General features: G+C 43.1%; 1 protein-coding gene across 5 annotated transcripts in view; it reads right to left on the bottom strand.

Moving 5' to 3' along the window:
• The window catches only part of Utrn (utrophin), a 506,130-nt gene that overhangs the window by 356,626 nt on the left and 124,844 nt on the right, over positions 1–24,660 (bottom strand). For all 5 annotated transcript variants that reach the window (XM_075948903.1, XM_075948906.1, XM_075948904.1 and 2 more), the window contains 11 exons: positions 22,007–22,099; positions 20,310–20,387; positions 19,872–19,964; positions 17,059–17,231; positions 14,092–14,207; positions 13,027–13,187; positions 7,790–7,993; positions 6,524–6,705; positions 5,302–5,452; positions 3,891–4,010; positions 2,617–2,718 (listed from right to left, as the gene is read on the bottom strand). In XM_075948903.1, coding sequence (XP_075805018.1) covers positions 2,617–2,718; positions 3,891–4,010; positions 5,302–5,452; positions 6,524–6,705; positions 7,790–7,993; positions 13,027–13,187; positions 14,092–14,207; positions 17,059–17,231; positions 19,872–19,964; positions 20,310–20,387; positions 22,007–22,099 — 1,473 coding nt within the window. The remainder of the gene's footprint in view (positions 1–2,616; positions 2,719–3,890; positions 4,011–5,301; positions 5,453–6,523; positions 6,706–7,789; positions 7,994–13,026; positions 13,188–14,091; positions 14,208–17,058; positions 17,232–19,871; positions 19,965–20,309; positions 20,388–22,006; positions 22,100–24,660) is intronic.

The following is a 24,660-nucleotide window of genomic DNA, read 5'->3' as shown; positions in this document are numbered from 1 at the left end:
GCAGGAAAAGAATGCAATCTGTCAAAGTTCAAAAGCAATTCCATTAAAGGAGGAAGTCTGAGGATGGCCCAAGGCCAGCAACAAAAATACTTGAAACTCAAGGCCAAAAGTGCATTGTCTTTTAGAAGATATTAAGTGATATAGAGAGATAACCCTTAAGGGGCAACTGTGACTGCATTAAGGCAATCCCCCAATGTAGTAATTATCAGAGAAATGCTTTTTTATATAGCTCAGGGGAAAGGGGTTACTTCTGGACTTAAAATGGGATGAATTCTTTCTCAACTGTCTTATTAATCAAGCTATTCCTTATCTCTGTAGTGTAGTAGCACCGACACCCCCAAAAGAAAGAGAAATAAAAGATGCATGAAATCCTAGATCCAGTCTAGCAAAGTTGATAAGATACTCAAATAGATAACCAGGGAACAGGACAAAAGGTGAAGATATAAGAGAGGGGGGGGGGGGAGAGAGAGAGAGAGAGAGAGAGAGAGGAGTTAGAGTGTCACAACAGCAGTCAGTGGATGGACGGTCGACTTAAAGCTTTAAGGGATACAAGTGGTCAAAATACTTAATATCCCTTGGTTTTTACTTTCTTTCTTTCTTTAATCTCAAAGTTATTTCCAGACTTCAATAAATTATGTCTTCGACTTTCTATGGCTGTGATAAAACACTGTGACCAAAAGCAACTAGGGAAGCACAAGCCCTGTCTTTGAGGGTCTTGGACAGGAACACAGGGCAGCAAAGGTGGAACGAGAGGACTGCCTACTCCTCCATGTTTGCTCTGCTTTCAGCCATGGCTCAGGCACACTTTCCCATGGGGAGGAACCACTCACACTGAGCTGGGCCCTCCAACATCAATCAAGAAAATGTCCCCACAGGCTTGCCTACACACCAATCTGAAGGACACATTGTCTCAGTTGAGATTCTTCTTCCCCAATAACTCTAGCTTGTGTCCAGTTGACAAAAAACAAACAAAAACAAACCAGGATAGCAGAAAGGCCACACTAAGTTTTTTCTGACAACAATAATGATTACTGAAGTAAAATATTTAACTATTGTATGGGACACTTTCACCTGAACATAAAGTTCCAGGTGAATGTACACATTGCTAAAGGGCATCACCCACATGTCAGAAAGCAGAATCAAGTCTAATATGCGATTCTTTTTTGGTTTGGATCTATTTCGAGATGGGATCTCATAACCCGTACACACCTGAAATTTGCTAGACAGCTGAATATAAAGTCGAATTTCTGGTCCTCCTGCCTTTGTCACCCTAACTGGGTGACAGTTATGCACCACATCCAATTTATAGACAACTAAGGATGTTGCCCAAGGTTTCATATACTAGGCAAGAGCACAACCAACCAAGCCACACTTGCATACACATTATGTCATCCTTAACTGACAGAAGAGGAGGAGGAAGAGGAGGGGCAAGGACAGTAACAGTGGCTACCATGCTGATTAATCACTTAGGTTTAGACAAGTGGGCAACACTGTGTTTAAAATGTACTATATCAGCCACTGCATATGGAGAGCCACGAGACCTCACCCATCTGGCTCCTGATTCCCAGGCAGAGAATAGAGTTGCTTTTTCTGGATAGAAGTGTGATGTAGGAGTCCCCTCTGTGTGTTGTAATTACCATTAATAAATAAAGAAACTGCTTTGGACCTATAGCAAGGCAGAATTTAGGTAGGCAGGGAAAGCTGAACTGAATGCTGGGAGAAGGCAGGGTGGAGTCAGGAGAGGCCATGGAGCCGCCAGAGACAGATGCTGGGAATTTTGCCCGGTAAGCCACAGCCTTATAGCAATACACAGATTAATAGAAATGGGTTAAATTAATATGTAAGAGTTAGCCAATAAGAAGCTAGAGCTAATGGGCCAAGCAGTGATTTAAATAATATAGTTTCTGTGTGATTATTTCGGAAGTCTGGGCAGCTGGGAAATGAACAAGTAGCTTCTTACTACAAAAGTATTTTGCACTGGGGAGAAAATTTTCACTTCTTTGTATTCTGTCTTGATAAAGACCTTTGTGCAACGCTAAAGGGAGGGCAAATGGCCACCATTCTAAGAAAAAAAAAACTGTGCAGACTGTTTTTCAATACAGTAGAACTGAGTGTTCATTCAAAGGCAATGTTAGAAGATATTTTCTCATTAATTTCAGCTCATATGCTGCTAAGAGGTAAGAGGGAGATTATAATTTAATGTTCACAATGTATTGAGGGTATTCCTTTACCCATTATTTACTGAGCACACACTACATACTGGGAATTGTATTGGTACATATTCAAATGGGTCACACAATGGAAACCCAGTAATAATTATAATTTAAAAATTAAGAATGGTACAAATCTAAGCATAAAACAGCAATCAATAATGAACAGATGGTCAATTTAAAGCTTCAAGTGATACAAGTGGTCAAAATAACTTGCTTATCCTTGTAAGTATTTTTTTTTTAATTTTAAAGTTATTTGCAAACTTCAGTAAAATATTTGCAAAATTATTTCACATTATGTCCTTCCCAAGGCAGGGAAGAGGGCGCCGTGTTCCACAGCCTGAATGAAATGATGGGCTCCTTGTCACTTTGTTTTGTCCTTGATGATCAGGAGTTTCACTCATACCTGTTCTTCCAGTAATTCCTGCCACAGAATACTGATTTCCTGCAACCTGTTCCAACGTTCTTCCGTCCACCGGCATACTGCAGTCCAGCGCTCACCCAGTTTCTAGGGAAGGGAGAAGCCAGCCTCCATCAGAACAGCTAGGAGGCACAGTCATACAGTTTCCCAAGAAAACCAGGACTGCCATCGCTCCTTGTGATAAGGCACCAACTTATGAAAAATACTTCTTTTTCCTTGGTTTTTTAAGACAGAGTTTCTCATTAGTAGCTATGAAAAATACTTTTAAGGATATATATGAAAAAAACTAGTTTCCATAGAATATAATTGTTTAAATTACTCAGAGCAGAGAAAAAAGCAAGTGGAATTCTTGTTCCTACTCCACTAGGGGTTTGTGTGGGAATGCAATTCATTTTCAAATTGGGTATATGGCTGAAGCTTATTTTTTTATTTTTATTTTATTTTTTTATTTGTTACACTTTTTGGAGCCCAATCCAGAGACCTATATGTGCTCAGCAAGCATTCAACCACTGTGCCACAGCCGCAGTCCACATTTCTCAGGCTCCGTTCTTCACAAATTCCTCAAGTGGCCTCACACGGGAAAGCCTGGGGACCCCTGGAGCGAGTTCCTGGGCTTTCGGATCTTCTTAATATTCTGTACTAAGCGGCTGAATGATAGTCTCATGCCTTCACTGCAAGGGCTGGAATGAAAGCGGGAACACCTGGCCAAGCCTGTAACCCACATCACGTGGATACCCCCCTAACTGGGAAGTACAACCAAAGGCTGGTACCATGATTTGTGCCCCATCTTTACCCCCACAGCACCCTCAATTCAAACAGTTGTAATTCTCAAGGTCTCGAATGAATAGTATCAAGATGGTGGAAGTTTAGCTTGAGGGCGGGCTCTGTTTGAGGTTTTGGTGGGGGTTTTCTGCTTTGTTTTTATTTAAACTAGGTTAAACCAGGGCATGAAGTGTGGCCCCACGGTGATTAAATCCTAATGGTTTAGTAGATGAAGGGAGAGGCACCGCACAGACATACATATGCTCCTGCTCCATTCTGAAATAGCCAAAGAAGATCATGTGTCAGGCTGTCTGGACAGGCAGCCTCCAAAACTGGGAGCTAAGTAAACTTCTTTCCTTATGAAGTAGCCTGCTTCAAGAACTTCATTACAGTAACAAAAAGATGATTGGCAGAGTCTACTTGTTTCGTGTAGGGTGTGCAAGAGGAGGAAGTGGGTAGATCGTCTTTAGGGCCGTCCTGCTGGCCAGTGTCCTCACCTGTAACTGGTCTTCCAGCACAGCTGTGGCGCTCTCCCCACTGTTCTCATCAACAATTACCACCATGTGGGTTAAGGAGTTGACCTTCACCTGTTCAGCCTCAAGGTCATTTTGCAAACTCTGGAAGAAGAAAAGAAGCTCAACTATGATTTCTGCTCTTCTTCATTGCCAACAGTAGTTAAGGAAACCTAACGAAGCATTGTATTGCCATTCCCAGTCATTACTCTAAGTGCTCTACTGAAGGAAGCCTGAACACACCCTTCCATTTCATTACGAACCAGAGTCTGAAAGCTCAATATCAAAACTGGTCGCAAGTGTACAAATGTATGTGCCCTCTTCGGTCCTAATTCTGCCCAAAAACAAAAGAAGAGGAGGACGACGATAAGGGAAGCTTGTGTCTATTCTGGAAATAAAGACAAAAATATAACCAAATGTGGCTATCCCATTATCCCAGCACTCAAGAGACAGAGGCAGAAGGATCTCTGTAAGTGCAAGGCCAGCTTGGTCTGCATAGAAAGTCCCAAGTCAGCTAGGGCTACATAACGAAACATTGTCTCAAAAAAAAAAAAACAATGTAGAACAAGTGAATCCAAAAGTCCAGAGTTTGGAGTTTAAGCATACAGAATCAGAGGTCATTTTCTCTAGCTCTATAAGGTGTGAGATGTGAGATGAGGAAAAAACTATACGAATCATAGAAGTTGTTCTGATTAGCTTCCCAAGACAGCAACCGAACAGACATATGGACATCTTCACTTTCCTCTTCCTCAGGAAAAGGACAGTCATTAGACATCTGTATAGAGTAATTTGTTTAACACTGGCAACAGTGTTGTGAAATGCCTCTTGGGGTGCTTAACCCTAAAATCTTATTAATCAGCTATCCAGATGTTTTACTGATCAATAAAATTCATACAGGGAGAGTGTTTCTTTCTTCCTTTCCTTCCTTCCACTAGGAAAACTGAACCACTGGCTCTGAGACCAAGTTACACTGCCCGCTACCTTTTGGTTCCTCACACACAGCCTCCACACCCTTCTGAGAAGAGACAACAGCTTTCCTTGCAGGATTAGATCTAGATACATCTTCCAATGTGTTTCTCTACCCAGACTCTGCATTAATGACCACACACCCAGGTTCTCATGCCCTTGTGAGTCCCAAATCACCCTTTCCACATGTGACAAGTGTCATATACTTTCAGAAGAATGACACACACATCTGTACAGAGCTGTCCCTTTCACACCTGGCTCTGAAATGTCACCTCCTCACAAACACCACTATAAGCTGCTGAATAAAACACACACACATACACACACACACACATCCTAACTCTACGCTTAGAGAAGCCATCAGGCCCCAGGAAGGCTGAGTGCCGCCTTCATATACAACGAGGTAGACAAGAAACAAGGGCAAATTTACTTTATGTTCTTCAAGCAGCTTTTGCAGGGATGGCAGGTCATCACCCAGTGGGATGCTTTCCATCTTCTGAATGCGTTCTTCCGTGAGGGTTAGCCAGCCCGAGAGCTGCTGCAGCTGCTTCTTCTGCAGTCCCATCAGCACATCGTGCAGCCTGGCCAGGGGGACAGAACATTGTTGCCTCCACCTTGTTCCCTGGCAGAGGCACCAGGGCAGTGGGAGCAAGAAATACACACCCTTGTCTAACTAATTGTCCAAGCAGCAGAGAGTCCGTCAATGTAGAAACTAAGGAGGAAAACCTTTATTATAGTCATAACTGGAGTCCATTAAATGCACTGCAAGAGCATAAATAACAGCTCCCTGTATTCATAACAGAATCATTGTTTCTACACTCAGGAATTCCTGCTTCTTAAATTGGTGGAAACGGCAAAGGAATGCGAAACACATTGTGGAAAGTGAAACTGACCATGGGATAAGATTGTGGCAGAACACTGAATGGGAAGCTCACGTCACACTGCCCTGTGGTCACCTCCCCGCAACTCCTCGCTGATACTAATGCTACTGCATAGAAACGGTCACCTGTGGAGGTAAGTTCGAACCACCAACTCGGGGCAGCCTAGAATCACCTGACGGGAAAGTCTCAATGAGGGGCTGTCTAGATGAAGTTGGCCTGTGGCTGCGTCTGTGGGGACTGAACTGATCACCTTAACTGATATGGGAAGGCCCGTCCGAAAGTGGGCTTGCGGCCCTGGCCTGTGGAAGACTAAAGAAAGCTAGCTGGACACTAAGCATGGGTGCCGTCATTCCTGTTGCTCCTGACGGTGGAAATGACGTGAATACCTACTTCAAGCTCTTGCCCCTGTGATGGCCCCAAAATGATGAGAGCGTAACCTGGAATTGTCAGCTAAGATAAGCCCTTTCTCCCCACGGTATTTTACCACCATAACAAAAATAAAACTGTGATATCATCCATGCAAAATATATCCTCCCTTCTCACCACCACCTCCCACATTCCAGCTTTCTCCTATCCTATGTCCTGACTAACATGTCATGAAGGACACAGAGGTCATGAACATTCCAGTGACAGGACCCATAGAAAGGGGTCAGGCCATTGCAAGGCCTGCTCTGTAATGATTGCTTTCACAAGACCCACAGACGGGCCCTTGAGCTTAACTGCGCAATGCGGTCTGCGGAGTCGGGTTCTTGTCCCTTGAGTTCCACTCACCGCGACTGCCTCTCCATGCTCTCCACCCGGAGGGCCTCCCATCTCGCGTTCAGCAAGGTCATCTGTTCCTGGATCTCAAACTCCTCCTCGTCCGACAAAGTCCCCTGGGTCATCAGTTGGTTGCCAGCCTGCAGGACACTGCCCACGCTGCTCTGGTGTGCTGTCAGCTCCATCATAAAAGTCTAGAAAGGAACACGGTGGGCAGTGGTGAGTCACTTGTCGCAAAAACATAAAAAAATAAACAGCGTGTAACCTCGGTATCAGTGCCACAGAGAACGCAACCAAGACAAAGGAGCCTGACGGCAGAAGTCAGCATCAACTAGAACTCAGAAGAAAGCTAGATCAAAGAAAACAATGTTGCAGACAATGCTTGTTTTTAAAACGTTGACATTTGTTTATTTATTTGTGGGAGCTCCCACCTGCACCAGAGCCATGCACTTGGACAGGAGGGGGCAGATCACAGGACAACTTGTGAGTGGTGGTTCTTTCTCCGCACCAAGTGAGTTTCAGGAATGAAACTTGGGTCATCAAACTTACCAGCCAAAGACTGTATCAGGTAAGTCATCTCTTTTAAATAAAAGCTGATTATGTTGCTAATATATCATAAAGGTGGGATTAGCCATACATATAAAAAATAATCAAAACACCACATTCACATACGAGATAAACTTCTTATGGAATATTGCCATTTCTAGTCATTTCAATCCCAAATGCCAAATGCCAAATAACATCACACACAAACATACATACACACACACACGCACACACAAGATAAAACAAAAACCTGCTTAACCAAAAAGAATTCCCCATACAGTGAAAATCATTATTGTATCTCTAAGTAGCAAACAGTTCCCCTTGCACAAAATTGCTCAGGAGCATTGGATATAACAGTGGATAAATCAGATAATAAATGAAAATAATGGCTTTTCTGGAAGCATCAGAAACTTAATGATTTGGGATACCAGTTGGTCATTTTGATTTTCAGCTACAGCTAAACATTTCAAAGAGGAACACCAATATGCAATGATATCCATCAGCAGTTCTAAAAAACCTAAGATGGAAGTCTAGAATCAGACTCCCATGAACTGCCCATCATCCACTCCGGTTTCCTAGCCAAGCCCATTTAAAGAGCACAGGCACTACACCGTGACCTTTTTTTATAGAGCAGAATTCAGGAAACAGCAAGCTTATCATGAAGTCACCCCACCCACACTGAAGTCAGGCACTACCCCCAGACAGATCCGGCGCTCCTCTACAGATATTTACTTCATGGGTAGCAAACTGTTCTTTGACTTCTTCAACATCATCAGAAATGTCATCTTGCTCCTGGAACGTGTCCTCCGCAGACAGCAGCCACGTCAGCACTTCCTCTAGAGCTAGCTGGTAGCTGTCCAAATCCATGTCCACCTCGGTGACAGTGCTGGGGGTCTCAGCTCGGGGATTCTGGCCTTCCTCGGCCACCACTGCGCTCTGTGGAAACAAACCCACAGCAACAATGAAGATACAGGTGTTCACCGCAATCACACTGTCTGGAAAAACCAAGCAGGGACCAGAGTCTCAGGAGACAATCCAGCTCTCAGGAGCTGAGCAAGCAAAGCCATGAATTCATCAGAGGACAGTTATTTGGCGCACTAAGACATCGAGAAATACAAAATAGAGTATACACATGAGTTCCACATTTGAGGAAATTCTAACATAGAGTCAGGGAGAGAAAAATATCCCACATGAGTCATGGCTGGACGAAAATAAATGGCTCTCCAGGAAGCTGGAAATGCCAGTGGTCCCATAAAGGGACACTAGTTGACTTCATGAAATAGAGAACATTGATGGAGCACAGAAAGCATGCTGGCCCTTGGACAATGGCTACAATTTACAGAAAAAGCCGGCCAGGAACTCTGCTTTGACCCCTGATTAAAATTCCTTCAGGAGCCCACATTCTAATGTTGCATGTTAAACAGTTAACAACGACGCACAGACAACCTGTGGTACTGACAGGATTTGTGTTTCATTTTTTGGCCCTCTAGTTTAGGGTTTTCAGTTCGAGGGTTAAGGCTTGTATAAGAAATTTCTGCCAATCTCTTTCAAAACGAGTTTCTCATTAAGGACTTTGTGATCTGGTCATCAAGCCTACAGCCCCTCTTGCTCATTGGTTCCCCTTCAAAGCCAAACTTCTTTAAAACTTGTGAACAGACCATCCCATGTTCAATCCTCTAGCACATTGCTAAATAAAATCTTCTACTCGTACATGAATGAAGAGAACAGTACTGAGCCATGCTCACACATATAACATACATGAACGAAGAGAACAGTACTGAGCCTTGCTCACACACATAACATACATGAACGAAGAGAACGGTACTGAGCCATGCTCACACACATAACATACATGAACGAAGAGAACGGTACTGAGCCATGCTCACACACATAACATACATGAACAAAGAGAACGGTACTGAGCCATGCTCACACACATAACATACATGAACGAAGAGAACAGTACTGAGCCATGCTCACACACATAACATACATGAACGAAGAGAACAGTACTGAGCCATGCTCACACACATAACATACATGAACAAAGAGAACAGTACTGAGCCTTGCTCACACACATAACATACATGAATGAAGAGAACAGTACTGAGCCTTGCTCACACACATAACATACATGAATGAAGAGAACAGTACTGAGCCTTGCTCACACACATAACCACCAGTGTTTATTAACTTTCTGTTTCCACACCATTTCAACATTTGCCCCCAGATGACTGAAAAGTTGGCAAATCCATTTTTAGCCTTACTTTTAGAGTGACCATACAATTAACCAATTCACACGTCTTTCATGACAGCTATACCAGAACAACACATACCAACCAGGAACAAGAGGAGACTGCCATCACGTGTTTCTTCCAGAAGCTTCTCAGTGGTCTCCTCTGGAGCTGACCCCTTCTGACTTCTCCAGCTCTCCTTCCCAGAAGCAGAACACTGGTTCCCTCCCAGTTCAGTGGCCCTCCCCATCTGTAAGTGATGGACCTCCTGAAGCTTCTTTTTCTTTATATACTTTGACTGAGTGATATCACTTATTTCTATTGGTTTTTAAAAAAACAATCCATATCCTGTAGATACTCTGTTTCAGATAAAACTCTTTCTACCTGTCAGCAGCTCTGACACCCCCAGTGTCTAGAAGATACATCAAACCATAGCCACAGTTAAACAGTCCACTGTTTTACCCCCACCAGGCTGCATGTACCCAAGTACTCCAGCCAGAAAGCTGGGTGACAGATTTGGTCTCGGTCTCTCTCTCTCTCTCTCTCTCTCTCTCTCTCTCTCTCTCTCTCTCTCTCTCTTTCATTCATCACCCATGTTTAATCTGTTAGTCCTACCTTCAAAGTTCAACTCAAACCCATGCAGCCCTTCCACGTCTACAGCCATGTGTGTCTCTCCTCTGGGTAACAATGGCTTGCTAACTTTTGGCACCCACAGTCCTACCTCCCAATCCATTCCCCAGACGGCAGAGAGAATGATCCCTCTCATGTGGTCACACCCACAGACCGCCAGGCCTGAAATCCTCCACTGTCCTCTCAAAGATCTTAAGTCACAATTTAAAATTCTTCACATAGTTCACCGAAATACTGAGATGGCAAGATCTGGAGAAAGGCAGTGTGGGCACTTGGGGATGGATCGTGATGGATTAAAGAGAGAAGATTCCCCTTAATGGTTCTGTTTAAACTGAGGAACTAAGGAACTTCATACATGGAATACAACATACATAAGAAGAAAAAAGAAAAGTCCACTCTGGCTGCAAATTATAGCATAAGGAGTAATAAACTAATATTAAAACTTGGGGTTGGAACACAAAATAAGTTGTTTTAGAGAAACCAAATGAATATGTTCAACTGAGTTACAGGAGTTAAATGAATCAGTCATTGTAAGTCAAAACGCTGCCTAAGAGACAAATGACGCCAAGACGCAGAAGGGAATATAAGCTAAGCTCTCAATGTAGAATCCTGAAATCACAGCGCTAAGATTTTTCTAAAAGTGATTTAGGAGCAAATGTCTGGAGAATGATAAGAGCATGAAAACTAGCAATGCTGGTAATGAAGGGTCCTCTGTGTAGGTACCAGCATCCATAGCCAGGGGATGAGGTGGAGAGGGGAGCAGCAGTGACGGGGATGGGGAGAAGGCAAGCTCAACATGCAAATACTCAGTGGCCATTAATTTGAAAACAGATTTTCAACTGGCAGGATTTTAAAGAGATGCAGGAATTACCTACAGACAACCTAATGCTACTCAGCGTGTTGGCAGAAAGTAGAGCCAGAGCAGGGGGGGGGGGGGCGGCTGTCAGTGTTTCTTAGAGAACAGCAGACAGCAAGACGAAGCAACAGGGAGATAGTTAAGATTTGATCCCATTCGGTTTCCTCAGTTAATGTAATTGCCTCTGAGGTAGCAATAAAATACACGTGGAGAGGAAAGAGTTAACATGCTTATCTGTAGACAAACAGAAAATGGTTCCTAGAATTCTTACCATGTCACCTTGCACCCTAAATAGAAGTGATTATTTTATCCAAATACCATAAAATAAACACACACACCCCCGTGTCTCACTTAATATTATTGTGTGGGTGGGTGCACATATACAGAACACCTTTATAACACTGATTTTCTCCTTCTACCTTTATGTGAGTTCCGGAGGCCTAACTCAGACCCATCACCCTTCGGAACAAGCACTTTTACCCACTGAGCCATCTTGGCGGCCCTCCCTTTGTGAAAAAGAGAACAGCCTTAACACTAAGAATTGAAATGTTTTATTTTTGTAACAAAATCAGTCCAATAAAGAAATGACAGAAGAAGCAAAACAGAGGAAAACCCAGCACCATCTCCGTGAGCCAGTAAGGTGTATCATCTAAGCAGAACGTGTCCACATGGCCAGAGGCCAGAGTGAATCACTTGCAGAACTTAAGGGTTTCTCTTCTGCATTACTTCATGGTCAAAACTAAAAAGAAATCTGGATTCACAATCAGGCCCTGTCTCTGCCCTTTTCCTCCTCAGTAATTTTTTTCCTTCTTCTAAAAATTATGTTATTTTTGAAATGGATAAAAATAAAAATGATTAGTACATTCCATCTGAAATCTAAAAGAACAAGCAAATTCTCTACATCTCACAGAAGTGTGGGAGAAAGATACTATGTTTAAGATTATTATCATAATCGAAGAATTAAATAACTTTTTTTTAAAAAAAAAAAGAATTTGCTAAATGAGAATGTCAAAACAAATCCAGAAGGAAACGCTATAATAATGATAGGTAGGCGGGCTTACTGAGTGCTCATTCAATGCACTGTCTTTACCAACAGGGTAATATTAACCACAGTGGTTGAGAGGCCAAGACACTAACCCCATACAAGTACTAGGGGATGAAATTTAAGCTTGAAGGCACACACATTCTGTCTCCTCCAAAATGCACTTCTGACAAATTTGAAATCCCCACCTCCCTTTCTGATTGTGTGTGGAGACTGCTGTGGTGTGGGAATGTGTGTTTGCACAGAGGTTGATAGCAGGTATAGTCTTCAGGTGTTCCCCTCTTAGATCATCGAGACCACGTCTCTCGTTGAACCTGGGCCTCATGGGTTCAGCTAAGCTGACTGGCTAAGGAGCTCTAGAGACCCACCGGTACCTATCCCGCAGCCCTAGCATTACAGGGATACCAGGGGACCCAACGATTATGTACATGAGGGGCATCCTAACTCAGGCCCTCGTGTGTGAGCAGCAAACACTTTACTGACTGAGCCGTCCCCCCAGCTCTTAGGTGCACCTCAGAACTAAAATGTTAGACTGTGTGACTTTCAAAATCCGAACAAAGAATCTTCCTTTCATGAATGAAGACTGGTATTTTAGAGAAAATCTCAAAGAGATTGAGTCAAGACAGGATAATGGAGGGAGGAAAAAAAATCCATTATTCATATCTTCTCAGGAAAACCTCATTTTTACTCTGATGAAAACATCTGTTAGCCCATTTATGGAAAATTTGATGAGTAACTTATGGAGACTGCCTCTCTTAAGAAAAAGGGAAAGTAAGATTTATATTTTGAGAGTCCTTATGAAAAGAAAATGGGGGAAAAAGTTCTTTATTAACAGTCCCCAAACAGAAAGAAAATTAATACTTCACACACACACACACACACACACACACACACAGAGCCATGATAACATGAGAAAAACCATTTCTCATGCCTGGCAGCAATGCCATGGTCCATGACTGTGGTTAAAAACCCACCCTCTTGGCAGCCTGTTTACAACAAAGTACAACCTCAGATCCTGACTCCAACTCACCATGGGAAACAAAGCGCTCCCCTTTTCAATTTGTCTGAGTGACACATATGTGCAACAGCATGCTCACTAAAAAAAAAATCAAACTTATAAAAGGCATGGATGCCAAGAAACTATTACCCAGTACCTAGGAGGAAAGAAACGCGCAAGTCAGAAGTCCCAAGACAAATGGGCCAGTACCTGCGTATTAATGTCTTCCTCGTCACACTCTTTCTTGTACTTCCGCGGGAGCGTCTCCACCTCCCGGATGGCATCTATCGTGACTTGCTGAGGAAGCACCTCAAACAGAGACGTTAAATACATAATTATGGATTTCTTGTCAGGGAGCTGCACCGCAACATCTAAAAGTGGAAGAAAGGATGACTCAGAGGTGCACAATCTGTGAGCTTCTTTACGTGAGGTAAAAATGTAACTGCCCCTGTACCCAGAAACAAGGCCGCGTTTATCAACTCCGCAACACTGTGTCTCAGGAAATTGCTACTGCGAATCACAGATTGTGAGACAGTTTGAAACAGTCTCCCAGAAGCCCGGTATGAGGATGCAAACCTACAGTCCCAGCTCCTGGGAGGCTGAGGTAGGGGGCTCAAGAGCTTGAAGGATGCCTGGGAGAAATACTAAGTAAGGCTGTGCCTTCAGATGAAAATGGAGGAGGGGGAAGCTATCTTAAAACACTCAAAGGCAAGCTATACAACTTGCCATTTAAAATATGACACAGGCCTCATTCATACAACATTCAAGCCTAAAGCCTTCGAGCCATATGCAAATGCTCACACATACATGCATTTTAAGAAACTAAGCCAACACTGAACTGTTTGTCTAACAAGCAGATTCCTAAAAGTGTTTCAATGCTACTTTACACAGCTTAACTATTATTCAGTGAAATAATTAACCCACTGCCGAAGGAAGCTGCACATTGAAGTGCAAAAGGAAAAATATCTGCAATAAAATGGGAGGTGGGAGTTGGAGCCCGGGAACTTATTGATAGGCAGCCTAATAAGGTGGACCAAGGTGGGAAGAGGGAGAAAAACACATCTGACTTCCTCTGGGCCACACGGCACACACAGGGGTGCACACACGCACACCACTCACAACACACACACACACAAAGGTAAAAAAGAAAATAAACACAAAAATACAACAAAATAGCTTACATCTTAATTGTCATAATACATTCTAAAAACAAGCACAGCATCATTTCTCAATTATAAAGCAGAATCGAGTTCAACAGTACATTCTCAACCTTACCTTCAGGGTCTAACAGCTTCTCAATTCCCAGATAAGTGTGGGCCTTGCTAAAAGCATGTTCGAGTCTCTCAATTGGGGACATTTTGACCACTCTTTCCCAGCTGAAGAGATCGGGTCTGAAAGTACCATACAAACGAAATTCAGCAAAGGCAAAAGACAAGAGAAATGATGTAGATGGTGTCCTAATCCATCACATTCTCAACTTCAATTGTTTTTAATTTATGGGTGCCATTTAAATTGTATCTTTTGTCTCAAAAGTTTATAAGCTACATAAAATCAGAAAGTAATTAACAGACATGATGATAATAAGTAGACACTCTAAGGTGATTGGAGGAGTTGAGTCTATATAGTAAACCACAAATAGAGGAAATCTATCAATACAGAAAAGGAAAAAATGGCCCCACAGCAGTAGGAGTAATGACGTCAATGAGCTTAAATCTATGAATTGGCACCACCAGTGATTTCAATGGACTAAGTTCTGCAGTCAGGACAAAGATTCTGGGCCTGGAGGTGCACAGTACTCAGGGGGCTAAGACAAGAGGATCACAGATTAGAGGCCAGCCTCATCTACCGAGCAAGTTTGAGAACAGCTTCATCTACATAGTAAGTTTCAGACCCCACTTGGTGCCTCTACATGCCCAGAGGGACTAAGGCAAGCAGATAGAAACCACAGCTGTAAGCTTTCTTTAGCTATGCTAACCACAAAGGTGCTAAGGGAATCAATTCCCTTCCACTAGCCCTCCTAGCAACAACTAGTGTTTTGTTTACATCTTGTCTTTCTTCCTGTCTCACAACTTGAATAGCATCACTGGCTTGACAAAGCTACAAGACATTTGTTTTCTTTGTACACCATTCTGGTATCTGAGACCACCCCCCCCCCGAGACTGGCCTCCCCCATCCCCATTTCTACCCACTTCCTCTGTCACTCAGCCACCAACCTCCCACATACCAGATGGATGCCTCTTCCCTCTTGCCTAGTGTATTTTTTTTTAGTGTGCCTACCATTTCTATACACTGTACAACTTAGAGTTCACAGCCACACACACTTCTGAGGCAGAGTCTTTAACAGGCCTCAAAATAGTCTCAAAATAGCTAATGTGGTAGAGGATGACTCTGAAGCCCCGATCCTGGCACCACCCGAGTTCTGGGGTCATTGGTGCACCACCATGCCCAGCTACAGTCTACATTTATCTTTTTAATTAATGACTGTCTCAGCTGGGCGGTGGTGGCGCACACCTGTAATCCCAGCACTTGGGAGGCAGAGACAGGCGGATCTCTGTGAGTTCGAGGCCAGCCTGGTCTACCAAGGGAGTTCCAGGACAGGCTCCAAAGCTACAGAGAAACCTTGTCTCGAAAAACAAAACAACAACAAAAAAATGACTGTCTCCAGTTGGAAAGAACTGGATTCTTGCTTTGTTCCTGCTGTATCCTTGTGTTGAGTGCAAGAAACCGCTTTATGTACACTTGTTAAACCAATGAGCTAATAAATGCAAAATGTACCAGACAAAGTCAATAGTTCCTTAACAGTTCCGGGCAGCATCCTTAAGAAGACAGAGGAAGAGTAAGGGAGGGAAAGGGTCTTTAACCCCATAACAAGTTCAGAATATCAAAAAAAAAAAGTTATAGAGAACATCAGTCTTACAGGAAACTATATTAAAAGCACCGCCTTTGTTATCAAGAGCGAATCATTCTTCTCACTGTCTCTAGTTTGAATCAATGCTATGTGCAGAGCCAGAGCCAGTGAAGAATAAGAGAGGAGGGGGACGGGGAAAGGATAAGACATCTCAAGGATATTCTAAACCTAGCCATGATTACTTCACAATCTAGCAGCCTACCAGCAAAGATGAAAAACAGAATAAAGTATGAAACGAAGAAACCCAAGCCTATAGTGTACAGAGACAAACTTGCTAAGATGCAGGAAGTAAGTTTAGAAAAGTGTTCTTCATTTGTATATATATCAGCCAGGAACGTTCAGGGAATTAAATGAGAAAATTAATAATTCATAATAGCAACGCAACATAATATGATTTGCCTGCCTTTTGCATTTAATCTTTAATGCGCACAGAATTTATTTGGAGGGTATTGTGTGGCAAGGCACATAATAGCACACAGTTAAACAACTGTCCCACACCCCCGTTAATGTGCAATATCAACTCAACTGGTTACCAGGTCATTCTATACAGGAGAGCGCTTTCTCAGTTTATCTTGTTGGTTTGATTGTTTTGTTTCTCTGTGTTTCCCCGCCTGTCCTGGAACTAGTTCTGTAGGCCAGGCTGGCCTCGAACTCACAGAGATCCGCCTGCCTCTGCCTCTGCCTCCTGGGCGCTGGGATGGAAGGTGTGTGTCACCACCGCCCCTCTGTTCCTCAGCTCTTAACGCTTCCAGGATGAAATATGAGATCATCCTCAGACACCTAGCACAGTCCTAGGTTGTCACCTTCAATGCAAACTCTGATTATCCCACTACACTTCACAGCAATGTATTCACCGCCTTCATTTCTTATTAGAAAGTTATTTCAGGCCGCTAATTCTTCTGGGATGTAATTGCTATTTTTGCATTATATTCTTATTGACGTGTTAGAATCTTGCTTATGAGCTTTCATAAGAAAATTGGTGTAGCTCTTCATAATGCGGGTAACACAATAAACAGAGTTTTCCTTCTGCTATAAGAACAAAAGCTACACACAAGTCTCTGTATATATTACTGGTTAGGGCTAAATGAGTGGGTCTGAACTATGTCAATTATCTTACATTTCTTAATTTATAAATGTGTAGGAGAAAGCATGAACCCTGTAGCCCTGGAGTCCTAAAGGACTAACCAGTGGTTGGTCTCCTATTGCACTGCTTTTCCTTAACGTTTTACTGAACATGAGCTGTGAGGGTACCGAGATAGAGGATGGGGTTATGGAGAAGAGAAGTGGAGGGGACACAAAGGAGACAGAGATTTATAAGCCGAAGGGCATCTCACTTGTGCCGGTGGAGCACAGCGTTGAAGGCGAGTCCATCGGTCCAGCTGGTGGTGAAGTTGAGGACGTTGACTTGGCTGTAGGGCCGGGTGGTCTGTCGCACCCAGCTCAGCAGGATCTTCTCACTGTTGGTCTGCTGCAGGTCTGACATGACATCTTTCATGACATCTTTCACCTGTGGGACACACACACACACACCTCTGTTTATAACGTAACATTTCCTTCAGTGAAGTTCTTAGATAAGGAATATTAGACTTGGCCAGGCAATGGTGGCGCATACCTTTAATCCCAACACTCAGGAGCCAGAGACAGGCAGATCTCTGTGAGTTTGAAGCCAGCCTGGTCTACAGAGAGAGTTCTAGGACAGGCTCCAAAGCTACAAAGAAACCCTCTTTCAAAAACCAAGCAAACAAAAAACAAAAATTGGACTAATCAAATATTACGGAGCTTGTAATTAGCATTTATTTTATTTCCAATTTCTACTTTAAAGAATGGAAAAATAAATTTTAGGTGTTTTTTTTGGGTAGTAGGGTTTTCTATACATCACCCAGTTCCATGTCTTAAGTAATATTTGCACTTTTTAATTATACTGAACTTTTCTTTCTTTGCTATGAAAAAGACATATTTTAATATCTTTTATTTGCAAGAGCTTTTCCATAAAAACGAAATACAAATTTAATTTTCTCCACAAATAAGAGCAGAAGCGTGTTGACTGACTACAAAATCAGAGACATAAGCAATTTTCCCGAGAGCAATAAAAATCATACTAATGTGTGTGATACTAAAGAACTAATGTTTTATTATTATCCTAAAGTAATATATATAAGGGAAGAGCTGAAAGAAAGATGGAGACTCATCAGAAAGACCATTCGCCAATGTAAGGGATCCAAAAGAGCCAAATCTATGACAACTGCCACGTCAGGATGAATATTAGCAAAAGATGATAAACCTATACAGAAGTTCATAATTCATCCATTGATGGGCAGGTGGATGGATGGATGGATGGATGGATGGATGGATGGATGGATGGATGATGGGTGGGTGGATGGATGGATGGATGGGTGGATGGATGGATGGATGGATGGATGGAAGTAGTCCTAACTTAACCTAAGTAAACATGGCCAGAGAAAGCGAGTAGACAGCACATGCCCCTGACACAGTGACTGAGGAAACTCAGCATGTTTCCTGCAACACCTCTACCCAATGAACAACCTGAATCTAACCTCCTGGTCAGTAGAGTCACTCCTGGGGACATTCTACAAAGTAGCAGTTCAGAGCTCTCCAAAAACTTCAATGACATGAAATGCAAAGAAAGATTCAGAAAATACCCCCATGTTACAGAGATGAGAGAGAGAAAACCAATGAGGATCACTCATGGTCTCGAACCACTATTTACCTGGTTCATCACCCTGTCTCCCCTCCCTCAATCTGCAGCACAATTAATAAAAACCCAGAGAGAGATACTGGGGTCCAACCTGAAGGTCAGAAAAGCAAAACAGCCAATCACTGGCTCTTACTCTACCTCAGTCCGAAATAGCGATCCTGCCTCCAGGAATCTCAGAATGAGACTGTGTCTGAGAGCTGTCTTTTCCCATTTTATATTCCTCTCTAGGGCTGAGATTAAAGGCGTGCACCACTACCACCCCGTTTCTATGGCAAACTAGTGTGACTACTGAGATTAAAGGTGTGTGTCACCACTGTCTGGTCTGTAAGGGTGACCAGCGGGGTTGTTTCACTCTCTGATCTTCATGCAAGCTTTACTTATTAAAACACAAATGAAATCTCACTATATCCATCTACCGCACTGCTCGTGGGAGATTGATCTAGGACCTCAGGAATACTGGCAAGCGTTCCATCGCTGAGCTACGCTCCCCTGCATATACTACTGAGGCAGTTAACCAAAGCTCCATGAGACCTACACCTAACTATTACCTCAGTATCATTCTCCTGACTTCAATGATGTTGGGATAATATAGTAACAAACGGTAATATTACACACCTTACACTTTTATGTTAATGCTATTGTGACTATAGAGCAGAGTTTGTTAATTTTAGTAAAAAGGCCATGTTTTTACACAAAAGTTTTGGTGCTTTACATGGAAAAGGGTATACAAAGTATTCAGAGAGAGAGAGAAAGCCAGGGTGAGCTAAGGTAAAGCAGGTGTCTGCCGACATTTGGGGAATCGGAATGAAAGGCATTTGGAAACTCCTTAGACTATTCCTCCAACCTCTTTCAAGTCTGAATGTAAGGCAATTTTCTGAATTAAATAGAAGATACCCTTTTTCTCCTCTGCCCCAAATCTAGATCAAGCTGCCAACACTTTCCATCGGGAATTGGTGTAATTTAGACCGCGCTGTCTGGAGAGTCAGACGCTAAAGTCCTGTGGCCCGCTTCTAAAACTGGGCCTTATTTGGAAGCGGCGCTACCACACACACCGCGTAAGGTAAGGTCATGCTGGAGGAGGATGACCTTTAAACACAGCATGACTGGTGTCCTCCCCAAAGAACAAAGGGAAAGCCGCAGGGTGTGTGTCCTGAAGACAGCAGCTAAGTTTCCATAAGCCAGCACACCCCATTTTGCAGCAAACTAGCAGTGAGGATAGACAAGGACCAGACTCCCCCAGAGTTCCTGGGAAGAAGAAATCAGCTTTGCTGACACTTGGGTCTGGGACTTACAGACCTCAGAATTTCAAGGTAATCAATGTGTCCTGTTCAAGCCAAGCACTGTGGGACTTTGATTTGGCTGCTGTAGACAATGACTAGAGAACCAGAACATTTTCAAGGTCTATTGAGAAGTGATTGGGACTTTCCCCACCTGCCAGTGCAGAATGATGCTCCATAGCAACCCCAATGTCAGCTTGTGATTTCCATCCACGATATCAGTCCCCCCGATATTCACCAATTCCACCTGTCAGAACAAAATGATAAAAATAACTAAAGCAACTCTGAGGACAATGTCTGCCTAGAACACTGGCTTTTGATTTAGGACATTTGTACAGCAATATCAATGAGGATAGAAATTTCATTTCAGGAACAGGATCAATGCAAAAACTCAAAAGTGTATTAGTTATACTGCAGATCAATGAGAGCATCAGAAAAGCCACCTGACCTAGCCTTCACTCAGAGAACAAGTTCAGAATTTCTACCACAAAGGAACATTTCCAAGAATCGGCTCCTGCTGGTGCTTACTGCGGCCAGCAGGCTTCACGGTAAATACCACTCCCAGCAGCAGAGAACCCCAAAGGTTGCTTACATTGTTCTGATGTAAAACCTGCAGCACCCGGTTGACATTATTTAAGGCATGTACCCTTGTGGAACCACGCTCCTTTGGCTGGAAAAGGAAACAGAAAAGCAAGTAAGATGCCACATCCTCTCAGAGGCTGACAAAGTCTGACACGAAAATGCAAGCAGAACAGCAGGACAGGATCCATGTCACCAGTCTGGGTACCACAGGGTGCAAATTCACGAACAAGACGAGATACTGGCTCACTAACCTGTGAGCCCACTGAAATCTCCTAGGGACCCTCTAAACAGGCATAGCAGTTTCCTGTCCCAGGTGAGACAGAGGCTTGAAGGACTTAGGACGTGGCGGGGATTTGGAGTTTTTAATATTGCCTTCGCTACTCAAAGAGGCAAACAGACATATTTGAGAATCAATTCTTTCAGAGAAAGCCTCTTCTATTTAAACTTCTCTGGAGGTATAAAAGTACCAGAGAAGTTTTACCTGCTTTATCCTGACCTAGGAGGAACAACAGAGCAAAGAGATATTGTTCTAAACTCAAGGTCACGTGAGAAGAGTCCACACCTAGTGTATGACAAGCTAGGCAGCTTCTTACTTCCACCTCTCCGGCCAGGAACACTCATGAGAGACACCAGCTTTTCCCTGAAGGTGCCCAGCCTCAGCCAGGAAGGCAGACAGAGCATGTGATACTCAGGCTATGGCAAGGGAATAAAATCTCATCTTCAGCGGTGAGTCTCTCTATGACTTTATAGAAATACTGTCGCTAGTGTAAAATACTGTCACCACTAGTGAAGACATAAGAGACACTGCCACCAGTGGGACAGAGAGCCTTACACACAGAGTGACAGATCTAGCTGTGATGAAAAAAAGAAACATGGAGAAAATGCTGAAACCCGGAATAGAAATAATAATGTCTGAGGGCTGGAGAGATGGCTCAGCGGTTAAGAGCACTGGCTGCTTTTCCAGAGGTCCTGAGTTCAATTCCCAGAAAGCACATGGTGGCTCATAACCATCTGTAATGAGATCTGGTGCCCTCTTCAGGCTTGCAGGCAGAACGAGAGAGAGAGAGAGAGAGAGAGAGAGAGAGAGAGAGAGAGAGAGAGAGAGAGAGAGAGAGAGAGAGAGAGAGAGACTGGAACAACTATTTCTTAATTGCTTATTAAATTACAATTAAATGAGGCTGTCTCTACATTCTGACATCTGAAAGCATAATCTTCTCTTTATGAATCCATTCCCCCCTTTTATTTTAAGTCCCCAAATACAGGCAGTCTCGGGGCAATAAACATCTGTAGTGACTTTATATTTGATGAAAATAGAGCCCTGAAGAAAAGCTACACACCACCCTATCCAACCATGAGTTAGAGGAGCATTGTATATAAAGTTCTGCTTTCCATTTGCCTTCACGACTCAGTACCCACAGTGGGTCTTCAGATATCAATAACGACTAGAGATGTTCCATCAACCTCATTCTCAAAGATGTCCTCCTTTACAGGCTGGAGTAGCTCAGGTGCTAGCATGCACGGAGCCCTGAATTCCAATCTCAGCAGGGCCCAAGCCTGGTATGGTGGCACACACACCTGCAAACTCAGTACTCAGGAGAAGAGACAGAGCCTCAGAAGCTCAAGGTCATCCTCGGTTACACAGTTAGTCTGAGACCAGCCTGAAGTACACAAGACCCTGTCTGAGAAAAAACAGAAGTGTCCTCTCACCAGTGATGTCCCTGTGAGGCCTTCCAGAAGATCCAAGAGCTTTCTCCCATCTTTGAGGTCTGAGAACATATCACTGATGGGTGGTTTCCCGCTCTGCAATAAAGAAGAAGTCAAATAATGGTTACTTCAGAATCAGAAATCCCATGTGCTGGGGCTGGTGAAATGGTTCAAGAAGCAAATGCACTTGCTGCTGCTGGCTGTGATGGCCCAAGTTCAAGTCCCAGGCACCCATAGTGGAAAGAGTAAACTCCCACAGGCAGTCTAGTGAACTCCACAGGTGAACCGTGGCCTGAGTGTGGGGTGGACATTCATGTGTAAGTGCATGCTAATAAATATATAAATGTAATAAAATTAAAAACAAAAGGAATTCCACATGTTCTTACAATACTTTTGGCTTTGTTCAATCCCAGTCCAGTGCTTAGGCTGTCAAAACTTACAGAGCTCTTAAGATAGACAAGCAGTATCATCCCTCCCTGATAAATACACAGGGAAACCCCAGTCCACAGATCTGGCCTTCCTGTGGCAGGGTGAAGACTTTAAAAGAAGGTGGATTCTGTTCAGAAAATCAGAAGCCTCGGTTTCAAACCCAGTTTCACCAAGAACTACGTGAAGAGACTAGCTCAGTTACCTAACCTCCCTTAAGACACCTTTTAAAGATTTTCTTTTAAATATCAGAAAGTATAATGATATGTGAGAATGTACTAAAAAGTCGCAAAGCATGATGTAATATATCTGTAATGGTCTTCTATGATGTTTCTCCTTTATATGAAATATTAAGAACTAAAAGTCCTTCCTGCCAGTCATAGATATTTCATATTCAATAACTGTATCTTTTACTTCTCACTTTATAAAGTACATCTTCCATATGAAGCAAGACTCTAAGCTTGAGATAAAAAGGGAAGGGAAACACTGCATTCCCTCCGTACCCCACCTACTGACTCCCTCCTTGTCTTTAAACAGCTATCAACTAAGGATTCTTAGCATGTGTCTTAAAAGCTCATAGGCTTGGAGAGGGAAGGTATGGCCCATTACAGAAACAGTGAGTGAGTTGGTCCTATCTCCGAAACTCAGCTCACTCTCCAGGCTGCCACTGCGACAGGGATGGAGATTATCTCTGCTGATTACAGAACACGCAGATTGGCAGGACACAGAAGCCACTTTCCAGAAGCAATAAAAGCTGAAGACTCGCAACTCCTACCATCAAAGCAGAGGGCAGACAAGCCCTTGCTAGCTGCCTGGCCTCAAGGCTCCCCTCCTAACCCCACTCTCACTTCCCAGAGGGCAGCCCAGCCACCAAAGAACTCGGTGCCTGCTCAGGTCTTAAGGCAGCAAAGGAACAAAGACATCAATCAGGTAAGGTCCAGGAAACAGGATGAGTTTCATCCACTAACCTCCACCAACTCAAAGCCACTTTCCAAAATACCGACAAAACACCATGAAAAGGCTTATAAAATAAGCAAATGCAAGGATTTTCTTCATATCAGACATAATTACGGATGACTATTAATGCCCTTATACACAAACAGGCTGTGCTATGTACTAGCCAAAGATGTGAGCCATGTTACCTGGTCTTTACGCTCTTAACTGTTTCTTAAAAACTCAAATGGGGGCTGCAGAGATGGCTCAGAGGTTAAGAGCACTGGCTGCTTTTCCAGAGGTCCTGAGTTCAATTCCCAGCAACCACATGGTGGCTCACAACCATCTGTACTGACATCTGGTGCCCTCCTCTGGCATGCGGGCAGAGGCAGAATGTTGTATACATAATAAATAAATCTTAAAAAAAAACTCAAATGGTTAATCAATCTCTATTATCAGTTATATCACAAGCTGTTTTCTCTTGCTATAAAAAGTACTGCTGAGGCTGGAGAGATGGCTCTGCATGTAAGAATACTGGTTGCTCTTGCAGAGGACCCAGGTTCAGTTCCCAGCACCTACACAGTGACTTACAACTATACACAACTCCAGTTCTGTAGAATCTAACACCTGCTTCTGGCCTCTTCAAACAGCAGGCACACACCGAGTGTACATGCATATATGCAGGCAAAACATTCAGACACATAAAATAAAAATAAATCTTTTTCCTAAAGAGCCATAAAATTTCAACAATATCCAAGAGAACTTATGGAAGACCTTCTCATCCCCAAATTCACAGAAATGATGACCTGTGGGAACCTTTCCCATTCAAAAACAATTCACATAAGAATAGGACACAAGAGCACACCTGTGTTTCACCCAGAAGCCATGAATGCTCCATTGCAAACGAAGACTTCTAAAAGGTGGCATTAATGGCACACTCTCTTTGCTACCTCACATCCAGACAGTTGATTTATTAGCAACAAGTTTAAGAAAGGCTCCCTCTGAAGGGCAGATATGGAAGGGCTGGGAAATGAGTGGGATTGGGGTGCATGGTGTGAAATTTCCAAAGAAGCAATCGAAAATCGTGTTGTTGGTTTTTTTTTTAAAAAAGTCCCCTCTAGAGTATTCTGTTAGAAAAAAGATGAAGACAGTCCTGTCCCTGTAGAAGCCAATCACTCACGCAAGGCCTCATGAGCCTAAATGTAGGCTTACATCAACAACAGCTCAATTTCTCTCTTCTGTTTCCCAATTTCAAATTAACACTGATGACAAACCATATGGAGTATGTCGTGAGCATG

The sequence above is a fragment of the Microtus pennsylvanicus genome, chromosome 1, assembly GCF_037038515.1.
Source record: "Microtus pennsylvanicus isolate mMicPen1 chromosome 1, mMicPen1.hap1, whole genome shotgun sequence".
NCBI classification, from domain to species: domain Eukaryota; kingdom Metazoa; phylum Chordata; class Mammalia; order Rodentia; family Cricetidae; genus Microtus; species Microtus pennsylvanicus.
The sequence above is the reverse complement of the archived record's forward strand: the minus strand, read 5'-3'. Positions and strand labels throughout refer to the sequence as shown.